This window comes from Aquila chrysaetos, chromosome 15 (genome assembly GCF_900496995.4).
Source record: "Aquila chrysaetos chrysaetos chromosome 15, bAquChr1.4, whole genome shotgun sequence".
Taxonomy (NCBI): Eukaryota; Metazoa; Chordata; class Aves; order Accipitriformes; family Accipitridae; genus Aquila; species Aquila chrysaetos.
The window spans coordinates 30608674-30631183 of NC_044018.1; the positions used below are offsets into that span (position 1 = coordinate 30608674).

At 69.5% G+C, this 22510-nt stretch overlaps 2 protein-coding genes and 2 non-coding genes across 4 annotated transcripts; all 4 read right to left on the minus strand.

Annotated features, from left to right (window-relative positions):
• Nucleotides 1-1121: 1121 nt before the first annotated feature.
• On the minus strand, nucleotides 1122-17909 carry BAZ2A (bromodomain adjacent to zinc finger domain 2A). The gene is given in 30 exon segments (XM_030038030.2): nucleotides 1122-3149; nucleotides 3151-3235; nucleotides 3341-3484; nucleotides 3582-3808; nucleotides 3894-4040; nucleotides 4155-4287; nucleotides 4363-4646; nucleotides 4716-4882; nucleotides 4958-5113; nucleotides 5206-5431; nucleotides 5751-6325; nucleotides 6410-6545; nucleotides 6628-6687; nucleotides 6802-6964; nucleotides 7234-7308; nucleotides 7472-7686; nucleotides 8102-8356; nucleotides 8456-8647; nucleotides 8730-8795; nucleotides 8911-8972; nucleotides 9087-9297; nucleotides 9375-9476; nucleotides 9653-9761; nucleotides 9840-9900; nucleotides 9980-10189; nucleotides 10528-10731; nucleotides 11311-11496; nucleotides 11971-12564; nucleotides 13106-13243; nucleotides 17772-17909. Coding segments are annotated over 29 exon segments (5265 nt in total). The 5' UTR covers nucleotides 13242-13243; nucleotides 17772-17909; the 3' UTR covers nucleotides 1122-3065.
• A 748-nt stretch (nucleotides 17910-18657) lies between these two features.
• On the minus strand, nucleotides 18658-22074 carry ATP5F1B (ATP synthase F1 subunit beta). The gene is made up of 10 exons (XM_030038008.2): nucleotides 21904-22074; nucleotides 21348-21530; nucleotides 20835-21009; nucleotides 20484-20605; nucleotides 20060-20244; nucleotides 19811-19969; nucleotides 19557-19679; nucleotides 19264-19476; nucleotides 18972-19173; nucleotides 18658-18854 (listed from the first exon to the last, which is right to left on the minus strand). The coding sequence occupies exons 1-10, from the start codon at nucleotides 22040-22042 to the stop codon at nucleotides 18757-18759; spliced, it is 1599 nt and encodes a 532-aa protein (XP_029893868.1). The 5' UTR covers nucleotides 22043-22074; the 3' UTR covers nucleotides 18658-18756.
• On the minus strand, nucleotides 20317-20390 carry LOC115351426. Its single transcript, XR_003926804.1, has one exon. It is a non-coding gene; the product is annotated as a small nucleolar RNA SNORD59 (small nucleolar RNA).
• Nucleotides 21230-21304, minus strand: LOC115351427. The gene has a single exon (XR_003926805.1). It is a non-coding gene; the product is annotated as a small nucleolar RNA SNORD59 (small nucleolar RNA).
• Nucleotides 22075-22510: the final 436 nt, after the last annotated feature.

The following is a 22510-nucleotide window of genomic DNA, read 5'->3' on the forward strand; positions in this document are numbered from 1 at the left end:
CTTTAGAGTCCCCGCGCCCGGGGGTGCCGCGGCCCCGGCCCCCACGCTGCCCCCCCCCCCCCCCGCCCCACACAGCGACAATCAGGGGGTCCCGCGGGGGCGGCTCTTGCAACCAAAGATTGAGGGAGTCGCGGGGGGGGGGGGCCTGAGCTGCCCGGGCCCCCTCCGGCTTCATGAGCCCCCGCTGTGGGTCCGTCCATCTGTCCGGCCCCCTCTGTGGGGCGGGCAGCCCCCCCCCACTTGCTTCCAGCTCTGGGGCCAGCTGTGCCCCCCCCGCCCCAGCTCTGCCCAGGGCCTCCCGGTTCTTCCAGTCCCGCCAGTGCAGCGGAGTCCCCAGCCTCCCCTCCCCGGGGCAGCGGGGACCCCCTGCCACACATCTACCTCACCCCACAGCTCGGTGCATGCTCAGCCCAGGCCTGGGGGGGGCAGGGGGCTGCGGCCCTTTGCCCCCTGCCTGGGGTGACGCCACCCCCCCCCCCGGTTTCCAGCCATCACCCACCTCTCCCGTTGCTGCTACTGCCCGGCCCCCCCCCACCCCGGGCATGGCCCCTTTGGTTGGGGGGCACAGACCCCCCCAAGGAAGGAACCAAAGAGGGGAGACCCACAGGCGGCCCCATTCCCCCTTCCCGGGGGGCCCTGGGACCCCCATGCTGAGCCCCCACCCTGCTGCCGGGGGGGACTGAGTGTCGAGGTCCCACTGGCCCTGGGGGGCCTGAGCTGCAGAGGAGAAAGCCGAGGCCCCCCCCCGGCCCCCTCCTGCCCCCCCTTTAATTTATACGTAGCGCATTTTGTACAGGTTTTTAAGTTGCTTTTTTTTAAAATCTCGAGAGGTTTCTAGTTTTGTATTTCTTCCTCCTGCTTCCGCGCTCGGCCCCCCTCTCCCCCCCAAACAGCTCCCCCCCCCTTCGAGGTTTTGTTTTTTTTGTTTTTAAATAAAAAGGCAAGAAAAGCAAATGACTCTGTCGTGGGGAGACGGAGGGTGGGGGGGAGCAAGGGGAGAGTCCTTGCAGTCCCCCTTCAGCTCAGGGGTCCCTGCAGCACCTCATAGCCTGGGTCCCCTCCCCCCAGCCCAAGCCCCCCCATAGCCCCCCACTCCCACAGAGGGCTCAGACCAGCGTGTGTCTATCAAACGTGAGTTGTTTATTCTCGAACGCGACACGCGGGGTCCTACAGCTCGTGGGGACATCAACAGGCAACGGAGAGGAGGGCTAGAGTCTGCCTTTCCTCCTTTAAACCTTATTAAAAATGAGATTGGTCCTAAAAATATAGAAAGAAATAAATTTAAATTCACAAAACCTGTACATTATCAAAAAGTCACTAAAACAACACGGCTGGTTATAGAAAAGGCGGCCGGTGAGCTGGAAGGGGCCGCAGCTGGGGGGGGACGACACGATGCTCCCGGTGACACCGCTGCCCCCGGCCAGGGGGCACCAGGGCTGGGGGGGCAAAGAGAAACGGCCCCGGCCCCCCCCCACCCCAGGCCCGGCAGGGGCTGCGGGGGGTGGGCACCGGCTGTGGGTGGGGGGGCCTTTGGGGGTGCAGGGGTAGAGGAGTGTCAAACCGGGGGGGGGGTAAGGGTGGGGATTTCAACTGAACGAACACGAGAACGATACGGAGACTCCCGAAAACTTTCCCACGACGGAAAAAAACCTGACGGATCCGAAACATTACTAAAAAACAAACCACAAAAAAAGTTTGTTACAGCGCAGTTATTTAGATAAAATATAAATATTTATGCGTAATATAAAGTCAGTTCAAATAGACTTCAAATCCACCTCTTATTTCAAAGCAAAAAAATAAAATAAAATAAAAAGTTTCTGAGGTTATCTGATAGAAAAAAGGCTACTTTGAGAGACGGGGGGGGGGGGGGGCGCGGCCGGGGCCCCCTCCTGCCCAGGTAGGTGAGTTGTTTTCAGTGCTCTGTGGGACCGGGGGGGGGACGCGCCCAGGGCCCCCCCACGGCCCCGCCGGCCGCCGAACCCCCAGAGCGAGTACCCGTAATATCCTGGCTGGGGGGGCTGCGGGGGGGGGGGGGGTGTCCTAGCCCCCTCCCTGGCTGCCCACCGCATAAGGGGGACCTGGGAGTGGGGGAGGGACCCCCACCCCAGCTCAGGCCCCTGCCAGCCGCAGGGGCCCCCTCCCCACCCAGTGCAACCCCCCTCGACCTGGCAGGGGTCTGGGGGGGCAAACACCCGCCTGAGGCTTCAAGTCCATGTTTGGGGAGGGGGGGAAGGGGGGGGGGGGGGGCAGAGGGCCGGGCCCCCCCCCGGGGCCTGCAATAGCATCCCTGAGGGATCCCAGTCGGGGGCAGCCAGGACCCCGGCCCAGCCCCGGGGGTCCTCGTGCCGGGGAGGGGGGCCGGGCTCTTCCTGAGACATGGAGGCAGGGAAAGGGGCTGCCGGGGCCCCCCCCCGCCCTCCCCAGTTTGGTCCCTGGAGCCAGGTGGGGAGGGGCTGGCGCCCACCCCGGCCACGGGCAGGGGGTCCGAGGGCAGCGGGGGGCTGCACCTGGGGCCCCCCTCCCCGTAAAGTGTCTGCGCAGGCGGGGGGTCCCGGCCGAGGTGGGGGTGGCGAGGTGGGGGGGGGCTAAGTCCACTTTACTGGCCGTTAATGCATGTAGACGCTGCACAGGAGTGCTCGGACACATTCACTACGAACTATTGCTATTATTAAATATTCCCAACGGGGAGGATTCGCTTCCCTCGTTTGTTGGGGCTGGGGGGGGGGGGGAGGCTGTTTCTGTTCTTAATTAGAAAATAAAATTTAAAAGAAAGAAAGAAAAAAAACACCTCTTTTTTTTTTTCTTTTTGGCTTACACAGTCTGTGAGTTTGTGGTGCTGGGGGGGGGAGGAGGTCTGGGCAGGGGTGGCTGTCCGGGCAGCGGGAAGGGGCCGTGGGGCGGGGGCCCGTTCACGCCAGCCGGGGGGGCCCCCGCACAGGATCAGCAGGCAGCGAGATCAGCTCCAGAGGAGTCAGTTCTTGGGGGGGCGCGGGGGGGGGGGGGGAACGACCCCCAGCCCCGGCCGGGCGGGGAAGGGGGGGGGGGGGGGCGCCGGCCCACCCTGCTCACGGATTAGTAGCGTGTTTTCCCTGATAAAACTCCTCCCACCGGCTCTCGAAGAACTTGCGCATGGAGTGCCCGGCCTTGCCCCACGTCCGAGTCGTCCTCGTTGAAGGTCTGGCAGTTGTCGAACACCAGCATGGCGTCAGCTGCAAACTCCTCCGAGCTCGAGTACCTGCAGGCAGGAGGGCAGTCGGTGGTGGCCGGGGACCCCCGCCGGCCCCCGAAGGACCTCCCATCCCTAGGAGGGACCCCCATCCCACCCGGGACGCCCGCTCACCCGCCCCGCAGCAGCCGCGTGCGCATGGTGGCGAAGTCCATGGGGTTCTTGATGATCTTGCGGTAGCCGGGGACCAGGCGGGGGTTGACGGGCTCCAGGAAGGGCCAGGCATCCTCGTGCGACTCCATCTCCATCAGGATGATCCTGGGGGCGGAAGGGGGGGTGGCAGGGTCAGGGTGAGCCCCCGGTGATGCGGCCCCGGGTCCCGTGTCCCCCCCCTGTGCCCCCTGGCTCCACTCACTCGCAGAAGGTCAGGTCGCTGGGCTGGCCCCGCAGCGTCGCGCCCCTCCGCTTGGCGGGGGACAGCCCCTCGCCCGCGTAGCGTGGCATGGGCAGCCCCTCGCGGCGGCGTGAGGCCGGCCGGCGGCGCGGGCTCTCCTCCTCCTCCACAAGGCTCCCCGCGAAAAGACGCCCCCGTTTCCGTTTCTTGCCTCGCCGGGGTGAGACGGGGTCCCGGTACTCCCCTGCCTGCGGGGAGGGGATGGGGGTCACTGCCAGAGCCCGGGGTCACCACCGCCAGCCCCGGCGGGTGGGGGGCTGCCCCGTGACCTACCCGGGAGACGCAGACGGAGCAGAACCAGTCGCCCTCAGGCACCTCCGTCATCTTGGGCCGGTGACAGTAGAGGTGGCAGCCGCGGTCGCAGCCGTCACACAGCAGCAGGTGCTCATCATCGTCACCGCGTCGGCACACCAGGCAGGTCTGCAGGGAGCGGGGCTCAGCTGCGCCGGTGTGGGGGTCCCCGCCACCCCGCAGTGGCTGGCCCCAGCAGGCGGCTCTGGCCCTCCCACCCAGTGGCGTGGCACGGGCTCTCACCACTCTGTTGACCGACTTCTCCCAGGCGATGGATTTCTCCAGCTGGTAGATGCAGAGGGAGACCTGGGCTGCGCTGCGGCACCGCTCCAGCGTCTGCCGCCATGTCCGGACCCGGGGTGTGATCTCGTAGGCTCTGCGGTGGGAAGGAGGTGCTCAGCCGGAGCCACTCGCATCCCAACGGCGCAGCCAGGAGGGGTGCGGGGCTCACATCTCGGTGGAGCCCAGGCTCAGCTCCTCGGGGTTGCTCAGCACGGCCTTCTCCACCACCACTTCGTGCAGGGGCCAGAGCGGCTCCTTCAGGTAGCGCCGCTCCACGTTCTGCTCCAGTGCCGCCAGCCGCAGCACCGCCAGGTCCAGGGGGTTGGTGCGCTCCCGGCACAGCGGCAGCCCGTCCCGCCGGCTCCGGACAGTGATGTCTTCCAGAGGCTCCACCTTGTGCTCGCAGTACTGCAGGTCATCCCGTGTGGAGTCGGGGCTGGGGCATGTCCAGCCCTGCGAGAGAAGAAGGGCTCAGGGTGGGCACCCAGCTGAGACCACCGCAGCGCCTGGCCCCGCACCTACCCGGATCTGCAGATCTGCCATCAGCACGCGCTGCTCCAGCTCCTCCACCCACTGCAGGACGGAGAGGTCTGTCTCGTAGGCTCTCTCCATCACCGACCACTGGGCCAGGGCTTCCTGAGACACGGTGGCGGCACTGGCCGCCTCGGGGCGCAGGTGGAAGATGGGGTCTGGGGGCGGAGGGTGGGCTCAGCGGCAGGACGGGCAGCGGCCCCCCCACCCCAGCCCGCGTGGGCAGCCCTTACCGGTGGTGGCACGCAGGCAGACCTCCCGCAGGAACTCCTTGTGCTTGGTGAGGTGCTTGTGCAGCGCCTTCTCCCGGATGCCCCGCGGGTGCAGCGCGCGAGCCACTGCCTCCAGCTCCTCGGGGTCCTGCAGCCACCACCAGCCGCTCTGCATCTCTGCAAGGCAGCACCGTGGCGCTCAGCAACCTGCTCAGCTCAACACCGGCAGCCCCTATCCTGGGGGTCCCGGGGCTGGGCTGGGCTCTCACCAGGGGGAACAGGCTGCTCCGTCAGCTGGGTCAAGTACTTCTGTTCAATCTGCTTGAAGAATTTGGTAGGGGGCCGCCCTCGGCGCTTGGGCTGCCCCGGCGAGTCCTGGAGCTTCTCCAGGCTGCCCCGGCTCCTGGGGCAGGCGCCGTGGGCCCTGGCGCCAGCGTGCACCGGTGTGGAAGCGAGCAGGGGAGCCGTGGGGTCGTCCATGGGGAGACCGTTCAACTGGTGGGGACGGAGTTTGTCAGAAGGGCCAGGCATACACCCTCTCCTTGGTCCCTGACCCATGGCCCCCCCAGCCCTGCGGCTGTTTCGCTTCTCATGAGCTCAGCCCAGAGGGTTGGGGGCAGCAGGACTGAGCTCCCGGTGTGCTGCCACAAGGACAGCATCCCCCAGCCCCGGGGTGTCCAGTGCCCAGGCAGAGGGTCCCACCCTGCTCCCCCCCAGCTGCCCAGAGAGGTTCGCCCCAACATGGTCCCCGCAGGCTGGGGTGGAAATGCTGGGTACAGCCCCCCACCAGCCCCAGACAGGCCCAAGCACGTACCTGCCTGGCCGAGCCCTTGGGCAGCTCGCTGCGGGGCTGGCTGCGGGGCTGCATGGTGGCTCGCGGCGAGGGCTCAGCAGAGGAGGTAGCGAGGGGGGCTCGGTCATCGCAGGGCGTCCGGGGCAGCAGGTTGAACCAGGGCCCCCGCTTTTCTGCAGCCTCTGGGGCACTCTCCTCCTCTTCCTCCTCCTCTTCCTCCTCTGCAGGGTCCAATGGGGCCTCGAGCGGTGGGAGCCCTGTGTCCCCCTTGCCGGGACTGCTGTCCGGGGTGAGGACGGAGTCCTTGAGCAGGGACGACTGCGTCTGGCTCAGCCAGGAGAGGAAGGCGGACTGGCTGAGGTCGTGCTGGCTCTGCCCCAGGGGCACCGACTCCTCCAGGACCCCATTGACAGGGGGCGGTCTGGGCCCGCAGTGCTGCGACAGCTCCTCTTTGCTCTTGCGGGGCCGGCCACGGCAGCGTGAGGCCGTGCAGTTTGTCCGGCTGGGAATGGGCACATCCACCGGCTCCTCCTTCACCGGGGAGGCATGGGGGGACACCTTCTCCTCCGGGGGCTCCTGGGGTGCTGCCTCAGCCACTGCAAGGGCAGGAAAAGGAGATGAGATGCAGGGTCCTCTCCCAGCCAGGAGATCCCTCCTCCGGGAGCCCCTTCCCAGCTCACCCTCTGTGCCCTCCACGAAGATGCCGCCCAGGTGGGGCAGGACCCAGTACCGCCGCCGGTACCGGTCCTGGCCCAGAGAAGCTGCTCGCAGCGTCTGTGAGGAATGGAGCAGCTTCTTGCGGAAGAACATCTGCCTCTGTGGGGAGAGTGCAGAGCAGTGACGGGACCTGCAGCCCTGCAGTGGGGGACAAACCACCAGCCCTCCACCACCCGCTCACCTTGGCCAGCTTCTCTATCTGCCTCTCGAGCTCAGGGATGCTGGACGCAGACGTGTCGGCCTGGGGAAGAGATGGGACCTGTCAGGGAAGCGCAGGTCGGCAGGGAAGAGACCCCCGAGGGCAATGTCCCCACCTCTGCCCCACTGTGAGTGACGGACCCCGCGGCCACCCCACCTCCTCCTCCCTGCGGGATTTCCGTCCGCGGCTCTCCTCCTCCTCCTCCATCTCCAGGCCCGTCTCCTCTGTCAGGCGGGAGCTGCGCCGGCGCCGCCCGTCCTCCAGGCCGGTGATCTCCGACTCAGGACGTCCCGTCTTCTTGGCCAAGGCGACCTTCAACCTGCGAGACACAGCAGAGGCGTCCGCTGCCTGCCCCCATGCACAGCCCCGCTCCCCCTGGCAGGCCGACGCACGTGGTTTCAACACAGTGCTGGAAAGGTCACCCCGAGACCCCCCAACCCCGGGGCGCGGAGGGGAAGGTGCAGAGGCCACAAATGGGACCCAGCACATCCAGCGGGGCAGCCCCCCCCCAGCCGGTAGGCAGGCGGTGCTGCCTGCCAAGCGGGTGCAGGCAGCGGGAGCCACGGGCAGCCCCCCCCACCCACCTACCTGCGCAGCCGGCCCTCGATGATCCACTTGTTCTTCCTGTAGTTGGACATGTTCTCCAGGGTCTTGTCGATCTCACTGCAAGGAGACGGGGACTGGCTGTGGCGAGCAGCTCCACGCAGCTCGCCCGGGAAGGAGAGGGGCCCATGCCGGGCACCAACACGCCTGCGCTGCCCACGCCGTGCCCGCGGGCAGGGGGGGCCGGGATCAGAGGACGTGCTTGCCCCCCACCCGCGCTCACTTGATGATGAGGGCGCTGCTGTTCAGCTCGTTCACCAGGAAGGCCAGGATGGCAGCTTTCTTCTCCGGGGGCAGCGCCTGGAAGGGCTTGGTCCGCAGCCCGTCGCACAGGTCCTCGCCTGCCCCGTACGCCGTCAGGAAGCAGCGCAGGATCTCGGAGACGGTGTCGCGGTTCAGGCTGATCTCCGACACCTTTTCCCCCAGGATCTTCAGGGACTGGGCAGAGCAGAGCAGGGGGTTTCAGGGAATCAACTCCTGCCCCACAGGGCGGTTTGGAGGAGGAGAAGAAACAAGAAGGGGAGAACACCAGCACCCCATGGTTGGGAAAACCAGGCCAGGAACAGGAGCCTGAGTGGGAACAAGCCCAGGGGTGTCCCAGGCAGCTGGGCAGGGCCAGGCAGGGCTGCCTGCCTGCCACGGCCCCAGGCCCGCACAGTAGGACAGACAAGGGAGCACCCCAAGGGCTGCCAGGGGCTAGGAGCCAGCTGGGCACAGAGAGAGGGTGCAGGAGGCTGCAGCAAGAGCAGCACCTCCCAAATCTGGACTCCCCCATCCTGAACCTGCAGCAGCCAGGGTCTCGTGGGTACTGACACCCCCAACTCGGCTGGGGAAGGGGCTGGGGCTGGCTTACCTGGCAGTAGGGCGGCAGTCCGGGGTCGTAGAGCGCAGCCTGCAGCAGCCGCACCAGCAGATCCTGCACTTCGCCTGCGCTGTCGCCCACTCCCAACAGCCCCTCCTGCAGCGTGCACAGGCTGGGCACGTCCTTGGCCGGGTCAAAGCCCAGGACCTTGCCGTAGCTCTGGAGAAACTCCACGACCGTCAGGCAGTTGGAGAAGGCGCGGCTGGGCAGGATGAGGCCCGGGATGCGGGAGAAGGCTGGCAGGGGCTGCAGGGGAGGAGAGGGGGTGGTCAGGGCTGGCAAGGCACCAGGCAGGCCACCAGCTCACTGGCTCAGCCCAGCCGAGCCCCCCGTGCCCCAGCCCACCTGGTGGTCCCCCAGGCACATATCCTCCGTGGGCTTCTTCATCTCCTCCAGGATGAGCTGCTGCCGCCGTCGCTCCTCCAGGCGCCGCTGGGCCAGCAGGCCCTTGTCCGCCTTGCGAGCCCCTTTGCCCTTCTTCTCCTTGGGCCGTGCTTTGTCCTTGCCCTTCTCCGGTTTGCCCTTCTTCTCCTTGGCCTGAGGACAGAGCCCGGGATGTGTGGAGAGAGCGGCTCCATCTCCTCCCCGCTTCCCGGCCCCCTCATACCCACAGACTCACCTTGGACTTCTTCTTGGCCTCCTTCCCTCTGGGGGCTTTGGCTTCCTGCTTCTGCTTGTTCTTGGCCTGGAAGGCGCAAGACCAGCTCAGGGACCCAGTGGCCTTCCCGCAGTAGAGAAGCCCCTACCCCAGACCCAGAGGGGCCCCAGAGCCACCCCAATCCCCATGCAGCTGCTTGTACCTTCCGCCTCATTTTCTTCTTGATTTTGCTCATTTTCAGCTTGTCCTCGTCACTGAGCACCTCTGTGAGAGCAGAGAGGGAGAGTGGCAATGGACCAGCTGCTGGGGTCCCACCAGAGCCAGGCTACGAGGGGCTGCACGAGCTGCCCTGAGCCGGCGGGACCAGGGAGGGGGTACCTTGGGCTTCCAGCCTCTTCAGCAGCCGTGCATCCGTCTTGCTCAGCAAGTCGACCATCTTGACCTTGGGAGGCCGGCCCCGGCCGCGTTTCGCAGCTGGCGGCTCCTTGGGCTTTGCCTTCTCGGCATTGCGGGGTCGCCCGCGCTTGCCTGTGATGGCCTGGATGCGCGAGGGGATCTCCTCGGGGCTCAGTTTCACCCACTGCAGACCCTGCAGCACAAATCCAGGTCACCTCCTGCAGCACAGCACTGGGGGGGACAGGGTGGCTCAGCTGCCCCCAGACCCACCTCTGGCGTGTCCCGCTCCTCATAGAAGTCTCCTACCGGCATGCGGGGGCTGAAGCTGAAGTGCTCGCGCCGGACGTCCTGCACCACGTTCCTGCTCAGGTACTGGGGGGAGGAGGAGGAGAAAGGCCGTGAGCAGGGCTCAGCGCTCTGGGCCTCACAGCTCCTGGCTCACAGCAACGTCTGTCTGCTGCAGTCGGGGGAGCTGGCAGAGCCGGGGGGGCCTGTGGCAGACCAGGACCCCACGTCGGCCCCCACCCTGCTCTCCCCAGGGACCGTACCTTGATCACCTCTGGGAACTGCTTCATCCTCTTCCCACAGGGCCCGTAGTACCAGGTCTCGCCCTGCCAGCGGTGGTTCCCCTTCTTGATCCGCACCTCCCGCCTCCACCTGGGCACAAGGAGCTTCAGCCCGGTGCCGCGGGGCAGCCGCGGGGCTGGACGGAGGGAAGGGAATGGTGCCACGTACCCGTGCTGCAGGGGAAAGCGCACCTCCTCCTGGGTGGCGATGCGCCGGCGGGGGACATCACCTGCGAGAGAGGGGACAGGATGCTGGGCTCGGGCGCGCTGGCTGGAGGGGGGCATCCGCGGGGGGGCTCCCGGCCTTACTTGCTGCCGAGGTGCTCAGCGGGGCAGCCTCCTCGCTCTCTCCTTCTGGTGCGGCTGAAGTCTCCGGACAGCTGTCGGCGGCCTCTTCCTCCTCCTCCTCCTCCTCTGCGGATGGGGCCGGGGAGTCCGGCTCCAGCGGAGGGTCGAGCCCCAGGGACCCCGACTCCTCCAGCCCCGCGTGGCTGCTGCCGTTCAGGTCGACACTGCTGTCTGTGGAGCCAAGGTCAGGGACGTCACCGCCGAGCACGGCCGCCTTCCTGCTCCGCCCATGACACCAGACAGCCCCGTGGGGGCTCACGTCCAGCCAGGGGCAGGTGCCCGCACCGGCGCACCGTCCATCCCCTGCGGGGTCCCCGCCAGCACCGGCCACAGCCGTGGGGTCCCCGCTCTGCCCGGACACAAAGGTGCTGCGGCAGCCGCAGAGGCAGAACAAGGCCGGCGGGGCGGCCACCACCCCCAGGCACGGGGGCCGGCTGGGGTGGGGGTCGAGCGGCCGGCCGGCCAGCCCAGGGCGGGTGGACACAGGCCTGTCCTGGCATGGCACGTACCGTGCAGGGTGGGCGGCGAGCTGGGGCCAGTGAGCAGCGGTGCAGGCGGGGGGCTGGCGGGCAGCAGGCTGAAGGGGCCGGCGGCGTGGAGCGGGGGGCTGCCGGCGCAACGCAGGCCGGCCAGGTCGGGGGGCTCCTCCAGGGGGGACTTGTCGCTCACCAGCTGCGAGTCGTCCATCGCGTAGAGGTCCCCGGTGCCGGGGTCTGGGGGGGGGGTGAGCACCAGGACCTGGGCTGGGGGCACGCAGACCCACATCTCCACTCCCGAGGGGCGGCCGGGCGCAGCGGGCGCGGGGGGCAGCCGGACCCCCCCCCCAAGCCGAAAAGGCGCCGGCAGAAGAGGGGTTAAGGGGTTTCTGCGCCCCCAGCCACGCCCCCCTCCTCTGGGAAGCGGAGGAGCCCAAAATGGCCGTGGCGGTGGCGGTGATGTTCACCAGCGCGGAAGTTCAGGCGCTGAGTAACAGCCTCGTCACGGAGCTGGGAAGGAAGGGAAGGAAGGGAGCGCAGAGGAGGCTGGCGCGGGAGGGACGCGGCAGGGACGCGGGCCCGCCCCTGCCCGCCAGCGCCTGCCCAGGGCTGCCTGCCCGCCGAGGCCGCTGGAGAAGGCCTCCCCCATCGCCACCGCCACCGCCGTCGCCCGGAGGGGACCGAGAGGGGCTGGGCGCCGCTTCCCCGGCACGGGGCAGCGCAGGGGATGGCCACGCCGGCTGGGGCCAGGCAGCTGCCCATCCCGCCCGCCGCGGCCCCGGTGCCCACCCCCTGCTCCCCTGGCAGCCTCCCTACCTCTGGCCAGGGACTCGAAGGGCTCCAGGGGGTCTTCGCTGAGGATGTGGGCGTCCTCCAGCCGAGGGGCGATGGGCGACGCGTCCCCCAGGCAGTCGCTGCCCGCGCCGGGGGCCAGGACAGGCCCCTCCTGCCCGAGCGGCATCACGCCGGGGGCAGACCCGTTGTAGTTGCAGATCTTCAAGTCTAAAGGGAACAACCGACTGAAAACAGACCCCGTAGCAGCAGGACGCGACGGTGACAGAGCCCAAGGCCCGACCACCCCTGCCCCGGGGTATCACCCGGCACGAGCCACCGCCATTTGCACCGGGGCGGTTGGCTTCGGGGCCTCCCCCCCGGCACCCAGCCCTCCCGCAGCACCCAGGCACCCCAGGGCTCGCGCACACGCCCACGGAGCAGGGGGGAACGCCGCTCTGCCGGCGGTGACGCCGCGGGCTGCGCCCGGCCCGGTTTAACGACATCCCAACACCGACTCCGAGTTGCGACAGGCCAAACCTCGGCCGGGACACAGGGCAGGTGGGTCGGAGGGGCTGGGCCTCCCCAGGGAGCGTGATGCCCAACTCCCACCATCCCGGCTAAGGATCCAGCACCCGCCTGTCCGGGCCGCGGTGCCACAGCCCAGAGGTCTGCCTGCCCACACCGGCAGCGCCGGGCTCCTACCTGGCTGCGCCTCCTCCAGCTCCATGCTGCCCACCAGCCCGCCGCCGTTCTCCGCAATGGCAGGGGGGATCTCTTTGGCTGCAGCATCGGCGTGTCCCTCGCCAGCGCCTGGCTCCTCCGGCGGGCCTGGCGGCAGCGAGAAGGGCTGGGTACCGGAGCCCAGCATGGGGGAGGGCTGGGCAGCTGTGTAGAAGCTGGCTGGCCCGTTCTGTATCAGCTCGAAGCTCTGGTCATGGAAGGAGTCATACAGCTCCTGCGAGTCGAAGTTCAGCCCCATGGGGCCGGGGGTGCCGTTGCCCCAGAACTCCTGCCCGGCCCCCCGCAGGTTAGTGCCATGCCCTGGGGACGCTGGCCGGGACCCCCCAGCAATGCCGTTGAGTGGGAAATGTCCGAGGCCGGAGAGCGGTGGGGCGGTGGGGCTGCTGTCCTTGAGGCTGCCGGCACCAGCGGGTGGGTACGGCGTGTAGTCCCAGAGGCAGTCGTAGGTGCGGAGGGGCGGCGTGCCGGCGGGCGGCGAGCTGGAGGTGAAGGTCCCTGAAGTACTGGGGTGAGATACAGTAGAGAAGCCATTGACATTCATGCCCCCGTTCAGACCTGCGAGAGAGCCAGAGGAGAGACAGCCGGGTCAGTGGTGTGGCGGGGGCATCTCGACGCCCTCCTTCATGCGGTGCTGGCAAGGCCCCACCAACGGTGGACGAGAGGGTTTAAGGACAGACGGATGATGCAGCCCAGCAGCCATCAAGTCCCTTGTCCCACTGGTGCCCCCCCCGCCCCAGCGTGACCATCACCTGCACCTGGACAGAGCTGGACAGTTGCACCCCCCCCGAGACCCCCTGAACATAGCTCCCCACTCGGTGAAACTGGCCCTGCCACGGGGCTTCACCGGCATTGGGCTGAGAGCCGCAGGATGCCAGGGATTAGCCGAGGCGCTTGGCAGGGCTGCGCTGGATCAGCTGACCAGCCAAATCCATGCAGAGACCCTGTTCCGGCACGGCCGCTTTTCTAGGCCAAGGCGACGGTGGGCACGCGACAGACCCCTGGCCCCAGCCCCACATGCGAGGAGCTGCTGCCGGCCGCAGGCCCTCTGTCCCTGCGACCCCGGGCTGGGCTGCGCCAGCCCCGTGGGAACACTTACTTTTCCCTTGTGGGGGGAAGCTGAGCGGGGAGCCGTGGGTGAAGGGGCTGTCCCCTGAGGCAGGCGTGGGTTTCGGTCCTGAGGCAGCGGGTGCAGAGGAAAGGCCAGTGAAGTTAAAATGGTTGTTTGTTTCCATTTCTGCAGAGGGGAGAAGAGGCACCAGGGTCAACCGCCAGCGGGGACCGGGGCTGCCAGCGTGGCGAGCGCCCAGCCCTGCCACCCACCACCAGGGCCCACGGGGAGGGTGCGGACCCTCCGCTCCCGTGGCAGAGCAGAGCTGCTCCCTGTGTCAGGCAGTGCCAGCATGGGCAGAGAGCCCGGGGAAGCATCGGGTCCCCAGCCTAGGGCAGGGCGAGCTCCCAACCCGGAGCTCGAGGGAAACATGGCGGGGCTGGGGAGGGTGAGGAGTGATGGTGAAAGCCCCCCGGGACCGCGGTGCCCCTCGCTGGGGCCCCAAGCACAGCAGAAATGATGCTGCATCTGCTGCAAGCTGGCCCAGGCCCGGCAGCCCTAGCGGGACGAGCTGCTACCTGCGTGAGCACAGCTCGTCACCACGCTCCAGCGTCCCCAGGGACGGCCATCACCACGAAACCCCGCTTGCCGCCCGCCCGCGCTTCTTCCCGCATTAAACTCAAGTGCTCGGCTCCCTAGCGCCGCCATGCCGGGGCCCCGGCATGGGGCTAGACCGCGGGAGCTCCAGCAGGCTCTTGGCCAGTGGACCCGCAGGGGCATTTTCCCAGGGAAGCACCAGCCCCCCAAGAGCAGCTCTGTGACCCTGCGGGGCCCTGGCACAGCCCCACGCTCCCTGAGGAACACCACGCTCCCGGGACAGAAATGCCTCTGTGGTGACAGCCAGTGCCCCCACCGTAGGTGCGATACCCCCCAGCCGGAGGGGACCCTTTGCCCCACGGCACAGCCCATGCACAGACCCGAGCCCCATCCCCCCCAGGCACAGCTCCAGGGACACTTTCTGCGGCAGCTGCCCGAAACAGGATTCAGGCTGGCCTCATGTCACAGCCAGCGGCAAGCAGGAGCCGGAGCCCCAGAGCTGCTCGGCACAGCCCAGGGATGGGCAGGAGCCGCTGGTGACCTTCACTGCCTGGGAGCAGCAAACGCTCCGTCCAAACCAGAAGGAGGCCTCCCAGTGGGGGCCAGCCCCAGGATTGGACCCTGCTGTGCTACCGGCAAAGCTGGCAGCCGCCTGAGGGGGTCCTGGCATGTGGGGCAGGGGAGCAGACGGTGTTGGCGAACAGAGGCCCTGCAAGCCCAGCAGATGAGATTGGAATCCTGCCGCTGGTGGGGACCCGCAGGGACACCCCATGGGGCTGCCATAGGTGGCATCTCCCCATCCTGCCGTGCACGCCGAACCTGCCATTGGCCAAGGTGGCGCCGGCTCCGCCAACCTCTCCGGAAGGGCTAACGCTGCCACAAACTCAGCAGACGCGGCACTTCAGCAGCAGCTCGTGGCATGGCCCGTGTCGAAACCCAGGCGGGGATTTCATCACACCCTTCCTCACCCGTGTCGGCTGGTGCCCTGGTGGGGGCCAGAGGGGCCGGGGCCACTGAGCCCTCTCCCGGCCAGCCGGGGACACCGGTGATTCATCCGCCAGAGAAACCCGTATGGGCGGTGACGCGGCTGCCACACGCACGTTGCTCCCAGACATCCCAGGATGGCCCCGCAGCCACCCCCCCCAACCCATGAGCTGGTGCAGCCTGGCCCCTGCCCCGACCTCAGCCGGGAGCCCCTGGCCAGCACAGGGAAACCAGCCGCAGGGTGACTGAAAAAAGAAAAAGCCTTTCCGGTCCCACCCTGCGTGTGATGCGCTGGCTGGGAACGCCGCTGCCGGCTTTTGGAGGTCAGAGGCGGCGGCAAAGGGACGTGCCAGAACCGGACAGGTGGCGGCCACAGGTCAGCGCCGCAGACTGGGATGGACTGGACGCACGCCAAGTGCGGGGAGGGGGCTGGGAGCCGCGGGGAGTGCAGCTGGGAGAGAAGCGCCACGGCCAAGAGGGGAAAATAAAAGCTGGGAAGGTGGGAATTAACTATACAGCAGTGGCAAAGGGGCTGGGAGAGGGGAGACCAGCCAGGCAGGAGCGGCTCAGCCACAGGGCCGGGGCTCCAGCTGTGGCAGCACCGGCTGCAGCGACTGGCTGCCCCAGGACGGGGACCTGGGGCTGTGGCAATGCCATGTATGCCAGCTTGCCCTTGGTCTGGGGACAAACAGGGCCCAGCCCCGGTGTGGGGACACCCTGGGCCCTGCCAGTGCCGGAGCCACCCTCAGCATCGCTGGGAGCTCGGCCAGCGCTGGGCGCGGTGCGGGCAGAGGCCATTGCCTCCTGCCTGGGGCTCCTGCCCGCCGCAGCCCTGCTCCCCTCGCCAGGCAGCACGTGACCGAGCACGGAGCCACAAACTGGGCCACGGCGTGTAACCGGAGCCAGCCGTGAGCGGGCGAGGTGAGGAGGGCGAGGGCCAGGGACTCGGCTGGCAGCTGGATGGGACCCTCCGGCCTGGCAGCATCGCCGGGGTCTCACCGGCGGCGACAAGGCGGCTGCATGGGGGCTGCTCTCCAGCTCCTGCCGGAGCGGGCAGAGCCGACGTGGCAGCACCCGCTCGCCCCGGTGTTGAGGCCCAAACCCAGCGGTGGTGGCAGCACCCACCGGCACCTGGCACAGGCTCACCACGCTCCTGGCGGCTGCAGGTGCCAGGTGGGGACACGGGGCGCTTGCAGGCAGGGACCGACCCTGGAGCTGGGGGGGGGGGGGGGCCCAGAGCTCCGGGCCTGGGGGGGCCATCGGTGACGTTTAGCTGGTGCCGTTCCCCGGGCAGGGAGCTCGGCCAACCCCCCCCCCACCCCGGCCCAGCGGCCCCCCCCGGCCCGGCAGCACCGGGCGGCCCCGGGAGCGAGACACGACCTGATTAAAAAGGACGTTTCAAAAACAAGGAGACGCAACAACCGGCTGCCATTTCCCGGCCACTTCCTGCGGGGGGACGGACGCGGACACGGAGGGACACGGCCCCGGGACCGGCCCCCCCCCCCCCCCCCCCGCGCGGCGCCGCAGCCGGCGGGGACATCCCCCCCCCCGCTCCCTGCGGCAAGGACACCCCCCTCCCCCCCCGGGTCTCGCGGGGATGGGGGGGGAGCGCCCCGCCCCCACCCGCCGCCGCAGGGGGGTCCCGGGCCGGGAGGGTGTGGGGGAACCGAACGGGGGGGGGGGGGGGGGATACGGACGGTGCCGGGGAGGGGGGGGGGGGGGGTGTCTCGGTCTCCCTCCTGCGTCCGGGACGGGGAAAGCCGGGGGGAACCGCACCGGCCACCGGGGACAGGGAGCCCGGGCTCCCCGCGGCTCCGAGCCGGGCCGGGCACGGACGCCTCACCGGGAGCGGAGCGGGGGGCTCGCCGGCGGCCGGTAAGGGGGGAGTCTCGCCGGGCACCGGGATGCGCCGGTGTGAGGGGGATGTCTCACCGAGATCGGGAAAGGAGGCGGGGGGGGGACGACACCCGTCTCGCCGGGGCCGTCCCCGGGCCCCCGCGCCGGGCCCCAACCGCCCCCCCCCCCCACCCCCGGGCCGTTAACGGCCGCCGCGGACCGCTACCCCCCGCCCTCCGCCCCGACCCCGCACCTGGCAGGCAGCGGCGCGGGCCCGGCGGGCGCCCCGGGCCCGGCTCAGGCGGCGCGGGGCGGGACGCGGCTCCGCATGGCGCGGCCCCTCCGCGCGGACCGGGCCGGGCCGGGCCGGGCCGGGCCGCAGCGCACCGGGCCCGCCGCGCCGAGCGGAGCGGAGCTCAGCGGCGCAGGGCAGGAAGCGCCTCGCGCCGCCGGGCGGTCCCAGCCCCGCCCCGCCCCCCCCTCCCGCGCGTACGTCACCGCCGCCGCGATGGCGTCACCGGGAGCGGCGCCGAGCGTCACCGGGGGGGGGCGGCCCGCGCGCCCACGTGGGAGGGGATCCCCGCCCCCGGCGGGGTCAGGGCGGGGGGAATCCCCACGCGGGGCCGCCCACATCCCCCCCCCCCCCCCGGTCCGCGTCCCCCCGCTTTCCCCGGGACCGGCCCCCCACCCCCGCCGCGGCCCGGCCCCCCCCCACCCGGGACCGCCCCCCGCCCGCTTCCCCTTTCGTTCTCCCCTTCGCCCCCCGCGGCCCCGGACCGACCCCGGAGAACGGCGGCGCGGAGGGGGCGGTCTCGGACCGGAATCGGTACCGCGACCCCCGCCGGACACGGGCGCTCCCCGGATCGGAGGGGACACCGGGCCTCCCCCCTGGCCCCCGGGATCCCCGGTGACGTCACGCGGCACCGGCCGGGCCGCGCTGCGTAGGAGCCGGGGGCGCCTCCGGGTACCGGGGCGGCGGGGGGAGGAGGAGGTGCCGGTGCGGGAGGGGGGGGGCTGTCCCGGTACGGCCCCGGGAGACGGAGTGGTGGTGGGGAAATCCTTGCCCGGTGCGGGGCCGGGGGGGCCGGTCCGGGGGTTCCCTGCCCGGTAGGGGCTCCCGGGGCCGGTGTGTGTGGGGGGGGTCGCTTTATAGACCCGGGGGTCCCGGTACAAAGCCGGGGGTCTCCGTGCAGCCGGCCCGGCCCCGCGGGGGTCCCGGTGCGGGGAGGGAGGGAGGGAGGGAGGGGGGGAGGGGGGGGCGTCCCTGTCTCCGGGGCCCGTCCCGCGCGGTCCGTACCTGGGGGCGGCGATGCCCGCCCAGTTCCCGCCCGGCCCGGCGCGGTGCGGTGCCGGTGGCGGAGCCGGTGCCGGTGGCGGAGCCGGGCGGCGGCGCAGGTGCTCCCGGCCCCGCGTGATGTCAGCGGCCGCCGCCGCCCCCTCCGCCGCGCGGGACGCGCCGCCATTTAAAGGGACCGCGGCCCTTCATGGCGGCCGGGGAGGAAAAGGTAGCTGGGGGCACCCCCGCACCGGGGACGCGCCACGCTCACCCCCCCCCCGGCTGCAGCCCTTGGGGGGACAGACCCGCCCCCCCAGCTCCGCCCGTAAGCCCCCGGTGTAGGGGTTCGGCCCAGCCCCACGGCGGGGGGGGGGGGGGCGGTGTCTTGGTGCCCCCGGGGCGCGGCCGGGGCCGGGTCCGCAGCCCCGCACCGAGGAGGGCAGGGCCGGGCCGACAAGGCCCCCCGGGACGCCGCGGACAAAGCCGCAGCTGCCGGGGCCGGGGCCGCAGCCAGCCCCGGGGCACCTCTTTGTGCTGCAAAATGGTGGAGCCGGAACCGGGGGGGGGGGGGGGGGGGGGGGGGACGGACGGGACGACGACAGACAGACAACGGGAACAGCGTTCGCCCCCCAGCAGCCTGTGGCATGCAAAGGGGGATCGCTCCCAACTCCTGGGGACCCCCAGGACCGACGGTCCCTGCACTGCCGGCAGCAGCTGAGCCCAGACCCCAGCACAGCCCCTCGCCGTGCCCGGCCTGCTGCACCCCCACCCCACAGTGGAGGGGAGCCAGGGGGGGGGGGGGGGGCCGGTGGGAGCCCAGCCTCCCCAGCCCACAGGCAGGGGGGGGGCTCACAGGACCCCTGCCCCCCCCCAGAACAGGAGCCGCAGCGCACACAGGGCCCTGGGCTGTTTTCAGCGGTGTTTTATTGGAAACGTTAAATACTGGGGTTCCGGCCCCAGGTGGAGCCAGGACAGGGGGCAGCACAGGGGCCGGGGGGGGCTCTCCTCATGCATGCTCTTCGGCCAGCTTCTCCGCCTTGGCCACCGCCTCCTCGATGGGCCCCACCATGTAGAAGGCCTGCTCCGGGAGGTGGTCGTATTCACCTGGGGGGAGATGCTATGTCAGGGAGGAGAGCGGGGTTGCCAAGCCCAGCCCAGGCTCCCCTGGGTCCCCGGCTTCCCCTGCGCCCAGCCCGGGGCCCCCCACAGGGGCCATCTTACCTGCCAGGATCTGCTTGAAGCCCTTGATGGTCTCCTTCAGTGGCACCAGCTTGCCCATGTGGCCGGTGAAGACCTCGGCCACCTGGAAGGGCTGCGACAAGAAACGTTGGATCTTGCGAGCCCGGGCCACTGTCAGCTTGTCCTCTTCAGAGAGCTCGTCCATGCCCAGGATGGCAATGATGTCCTGCAGGGACTTGTAGTCCTGCGGGGAGAGACGGGGGTGAGCAGCCAGTGCTGGGCTTTGCGCCCCTAGCCCCAGCATCCCCGTGGGGGGCTGCCCCGGCCCCCTCACCTGCAGAATCTTCTGCACGCCCCGGGCCACGTCGTAGTGCTCAGGGCCCACAATGTTGGGGTCCATGATGCGGGAGGTGGAGTCCAGCGGGTCCACGGCCGGGTAGATGCCCAGCTCGGCGATGGCGCGGGACAGGACGGTGGTGGCGTCCAAATGGGCGAAGGTGGTGGCGGGGGCAGGGTCGGTCAAGTCGTCGGCTGGCACGTAGATGGCCTGGGGAGGCAGGAGGGGACGGTGGGCCCGAGGCGGGCGCTGCGGCTTCCCCGGCGCGGCGGGGCCAGCCCTGCCCTCACCTGCACCGAAGTGATGGAGCCCTTGCGCGTGGTGGTGATCCTCTCCTGCATGGTGCCCATGTCGGTGGCCAGCGTGGGCTGGTAGCCCACGGCAGAGGGGATTCTCCCCAGCAAGGCCGACACCTGGGAGGGAACAGAGCCCGTGAGAGGTTGCGCAAGGTGGGGGCCAGGCGTCCCCTGCAGAGCGCAGCCTGGCCACCACCGCGCTCAGCCCCAGGAGCCACCACGCCAGCGGCCCCGGGCCGAGCACAGACCTCTGAGCCAGCCTGCGTGAAGCGGAAGATGTTGTCGATGAAGAGCAGCACGTCCTGACCCTCCTGGTCCCTGAAGTACTCGGCCACCGTCAACCCTGTCAGAGCCACTCTGGCGCGGGCGCCCGGGGGCTCGTTCATCTGCCCATAGACCAGGGCGACCTGCAGGCCAGACCCAGGTGTCAGTACGGCATGGCTCTGCTGCTGGCGCTGCCAGGACCTCACCCAGCCCCCTTGGGAGACCCAGCGCACCTTGGAAGTGGCGTCTTTCAGGTTGATGACCCCAGACTCGATCATCTCATGGTACAAGTCGTTGCCCTCACGGGTTCGCTCCCCCACACCAGCAAACACTGAATAACCGCCATGGGCTTTCGCCACGTTGTTGATCAGCTCCATGATCAGCACTGTCTTGCCGACACCAGCACCTCCAAACAAACCTAGGAGGGAACAGGAGTCCTGCTCAACCCTAAGCTGATCTGGCTGCCTCCGGTGTCTCCCTTCACCTCTTTCCTCCTCAGATCAATAAATGTTGCTTCAGAAAGCTCAGAAGAACGAAAGTCAAATAGTTACTCATCAGTGAAGGAAACTGCTGCAGACAGACCGGTCCCAAGCCTCAGCGGGGCTGGCAGGGTGCCCCCCTCCCCAGACACCCACCCTTCCTCTGCAGGCAATGTACCGATCTTGCCGCCCTTGGCATAGGGAGCCAGCAGGTCCACCACCTTGATCCCTGTCACCAGGATCTCCTGTTCAACACTCATCTCCACAAACTCGGGGGCTTCGGCATGGATAGCAGCAAACCTGCAACAGAAGGCGGAGAGAAACGGAGCTGAGCAGCTGAAGCGAGACCCTCAGTCAGGGTGCTGGCAGGAGACCGCGCAAGTGCAGTCCCTGCTCACGACCCAGGAGAACAGGACCATGGCAGGAACGTGCCGCATCCCTGTTCACTCACGTGTCTGCTACTCCAGAACCCATGCCCCCACCCCCAAACCCCACATGACATTGGCTCCTGGCCCATAGCATCACTCACTGTTTTGTGGTGATGGGGCCCCTCTCGTCGATGGGTTCCCCGATGACATTCATGATCCTGCCCAGGGTCTCGGGGCCGACGGGGATGCGGATGGGTGCGCCAGAGTCCAGCACCTTCTGTCCTCTCACCAGGCCTTCTGTCCCATCCATGGCGATTGTGCGCACGGTGTTCTCCCCTGCCAAAGCCCAAGGACAGCATCACAGCAGCGTCCTCGAGCTGACCCTGGGGACAGCTGCCGGTGGCTTCCCCAGGCCCTGTCAAGGGAACAATCTGCTGGGAGGAGGACCAAGAGGAGCAGCAGGACCCAAGAACAAAATAGTACAGAGAAAAACCGAGCCCAGGCCACATTCAGACTGCAGCCCTGCAGGCTAGAGCCCTCCAGCAGTCATTTTCCTCCTCCTCAGATTGAAATCCATAGCTTCAGCAAGCTCAGGAGAACGAAAGTCATCAAGACACATCATCACAGGAGGACCCCCTCCCACCGCCTGCAGCCCTCCTGCCGCAGATGCTCACCCAGGTGCTGAGCCACCTCCAGCACCAGCCGGGTCTCCCTGCCCTGCACCTCGAGGGCGTTGAGGATGGGGGGCAGCCCCTCATCGAACTGCACGTCCACCACCGCACCGATGACGGCCACGATGCGGCCGGTGGTCAAGCCGGCCTTGGCGGCGGGGGCTGGCTGGGCTGCATAGTCCCGTCCTGCAGGGGGAGGGGGGGGGGAAAGAGGGACGAATCAAGGTCGGCAGGGAAAGGGGCAGCTCCGGTCTCCCAGGTGCCTCGGGGGTGCGGAGCTGGGGCTCCCCTGTGATGTGCCCAACACCCCGGCACCTCCCCGGTGCACCCAGGACCCCCGGCACCCCCAGATTCCCCCGCCATGCGCCCAAGCACCGCTGCTCCCCTCCACGCCCCGGTGGCGCGGCCCATCCCCTCGCCCTGACCACGTAGCCCAGTCCAGCCCGGCCCGGCCCGGCCCGGCCCACCCCGCTAACGGGGCCCACCCCGCTAACGGGGCCCCCCCGCGCTCCTCGCCCCCGCAGGCCCCAAGGTGACCCCGCGGCCGCCCCGCACTCACGCGCCCCGGCGGCAGCGGCCGGGCCGGCCCCGCGGCTGAGGAGCAGCGGCAGGAGGTCGCGGCCCGGCCCGGCCCCGCGGCGCAGCAGAGGCCGGACGGCGGCGGCGGCGGCCGAGCAGCGACCCGCGAGCCCCAACATGGCGGCGCCGACTGAGCCCCGCGCCCCGCCCGCCCCACACGGCCCCCGCGGGGCGGGCCTGCCGTGCACGTCACCCGCCGCCGCGCGCGCCCATTGGCCGCCGCCCTGAGCCGCACCGTCCGCGTTCGCTCTCCCGTTGGCCGGACTTGTCCGGGCGCTCGCTTTCCAACTCCTCGTGATTTGGCCGCAGGTCTATCCGTCAAGGAACGTCACGAATTCATAGGGCGAGATTGTCGGGAAGGGGCGGGACCCGACCGACGAGGCGCCGGAAGCAGCGGCGCACGTGTTCCGCGTTTGTCCTTGGGGCAGGCGCCGTGACCGCGGGCCCGGGCCACGCCGCCCGCCGGCCTCCCCCCCCCCCCCCCGCGGCCAACGCCGCCGTCTCCCGGGCTCACAGCACTGCCCGGCGCCCCCCCCCCCAAGCACCGGGCCGGCCCCGTGTCCCGTTTCCCCCCAGGCACCCACCCA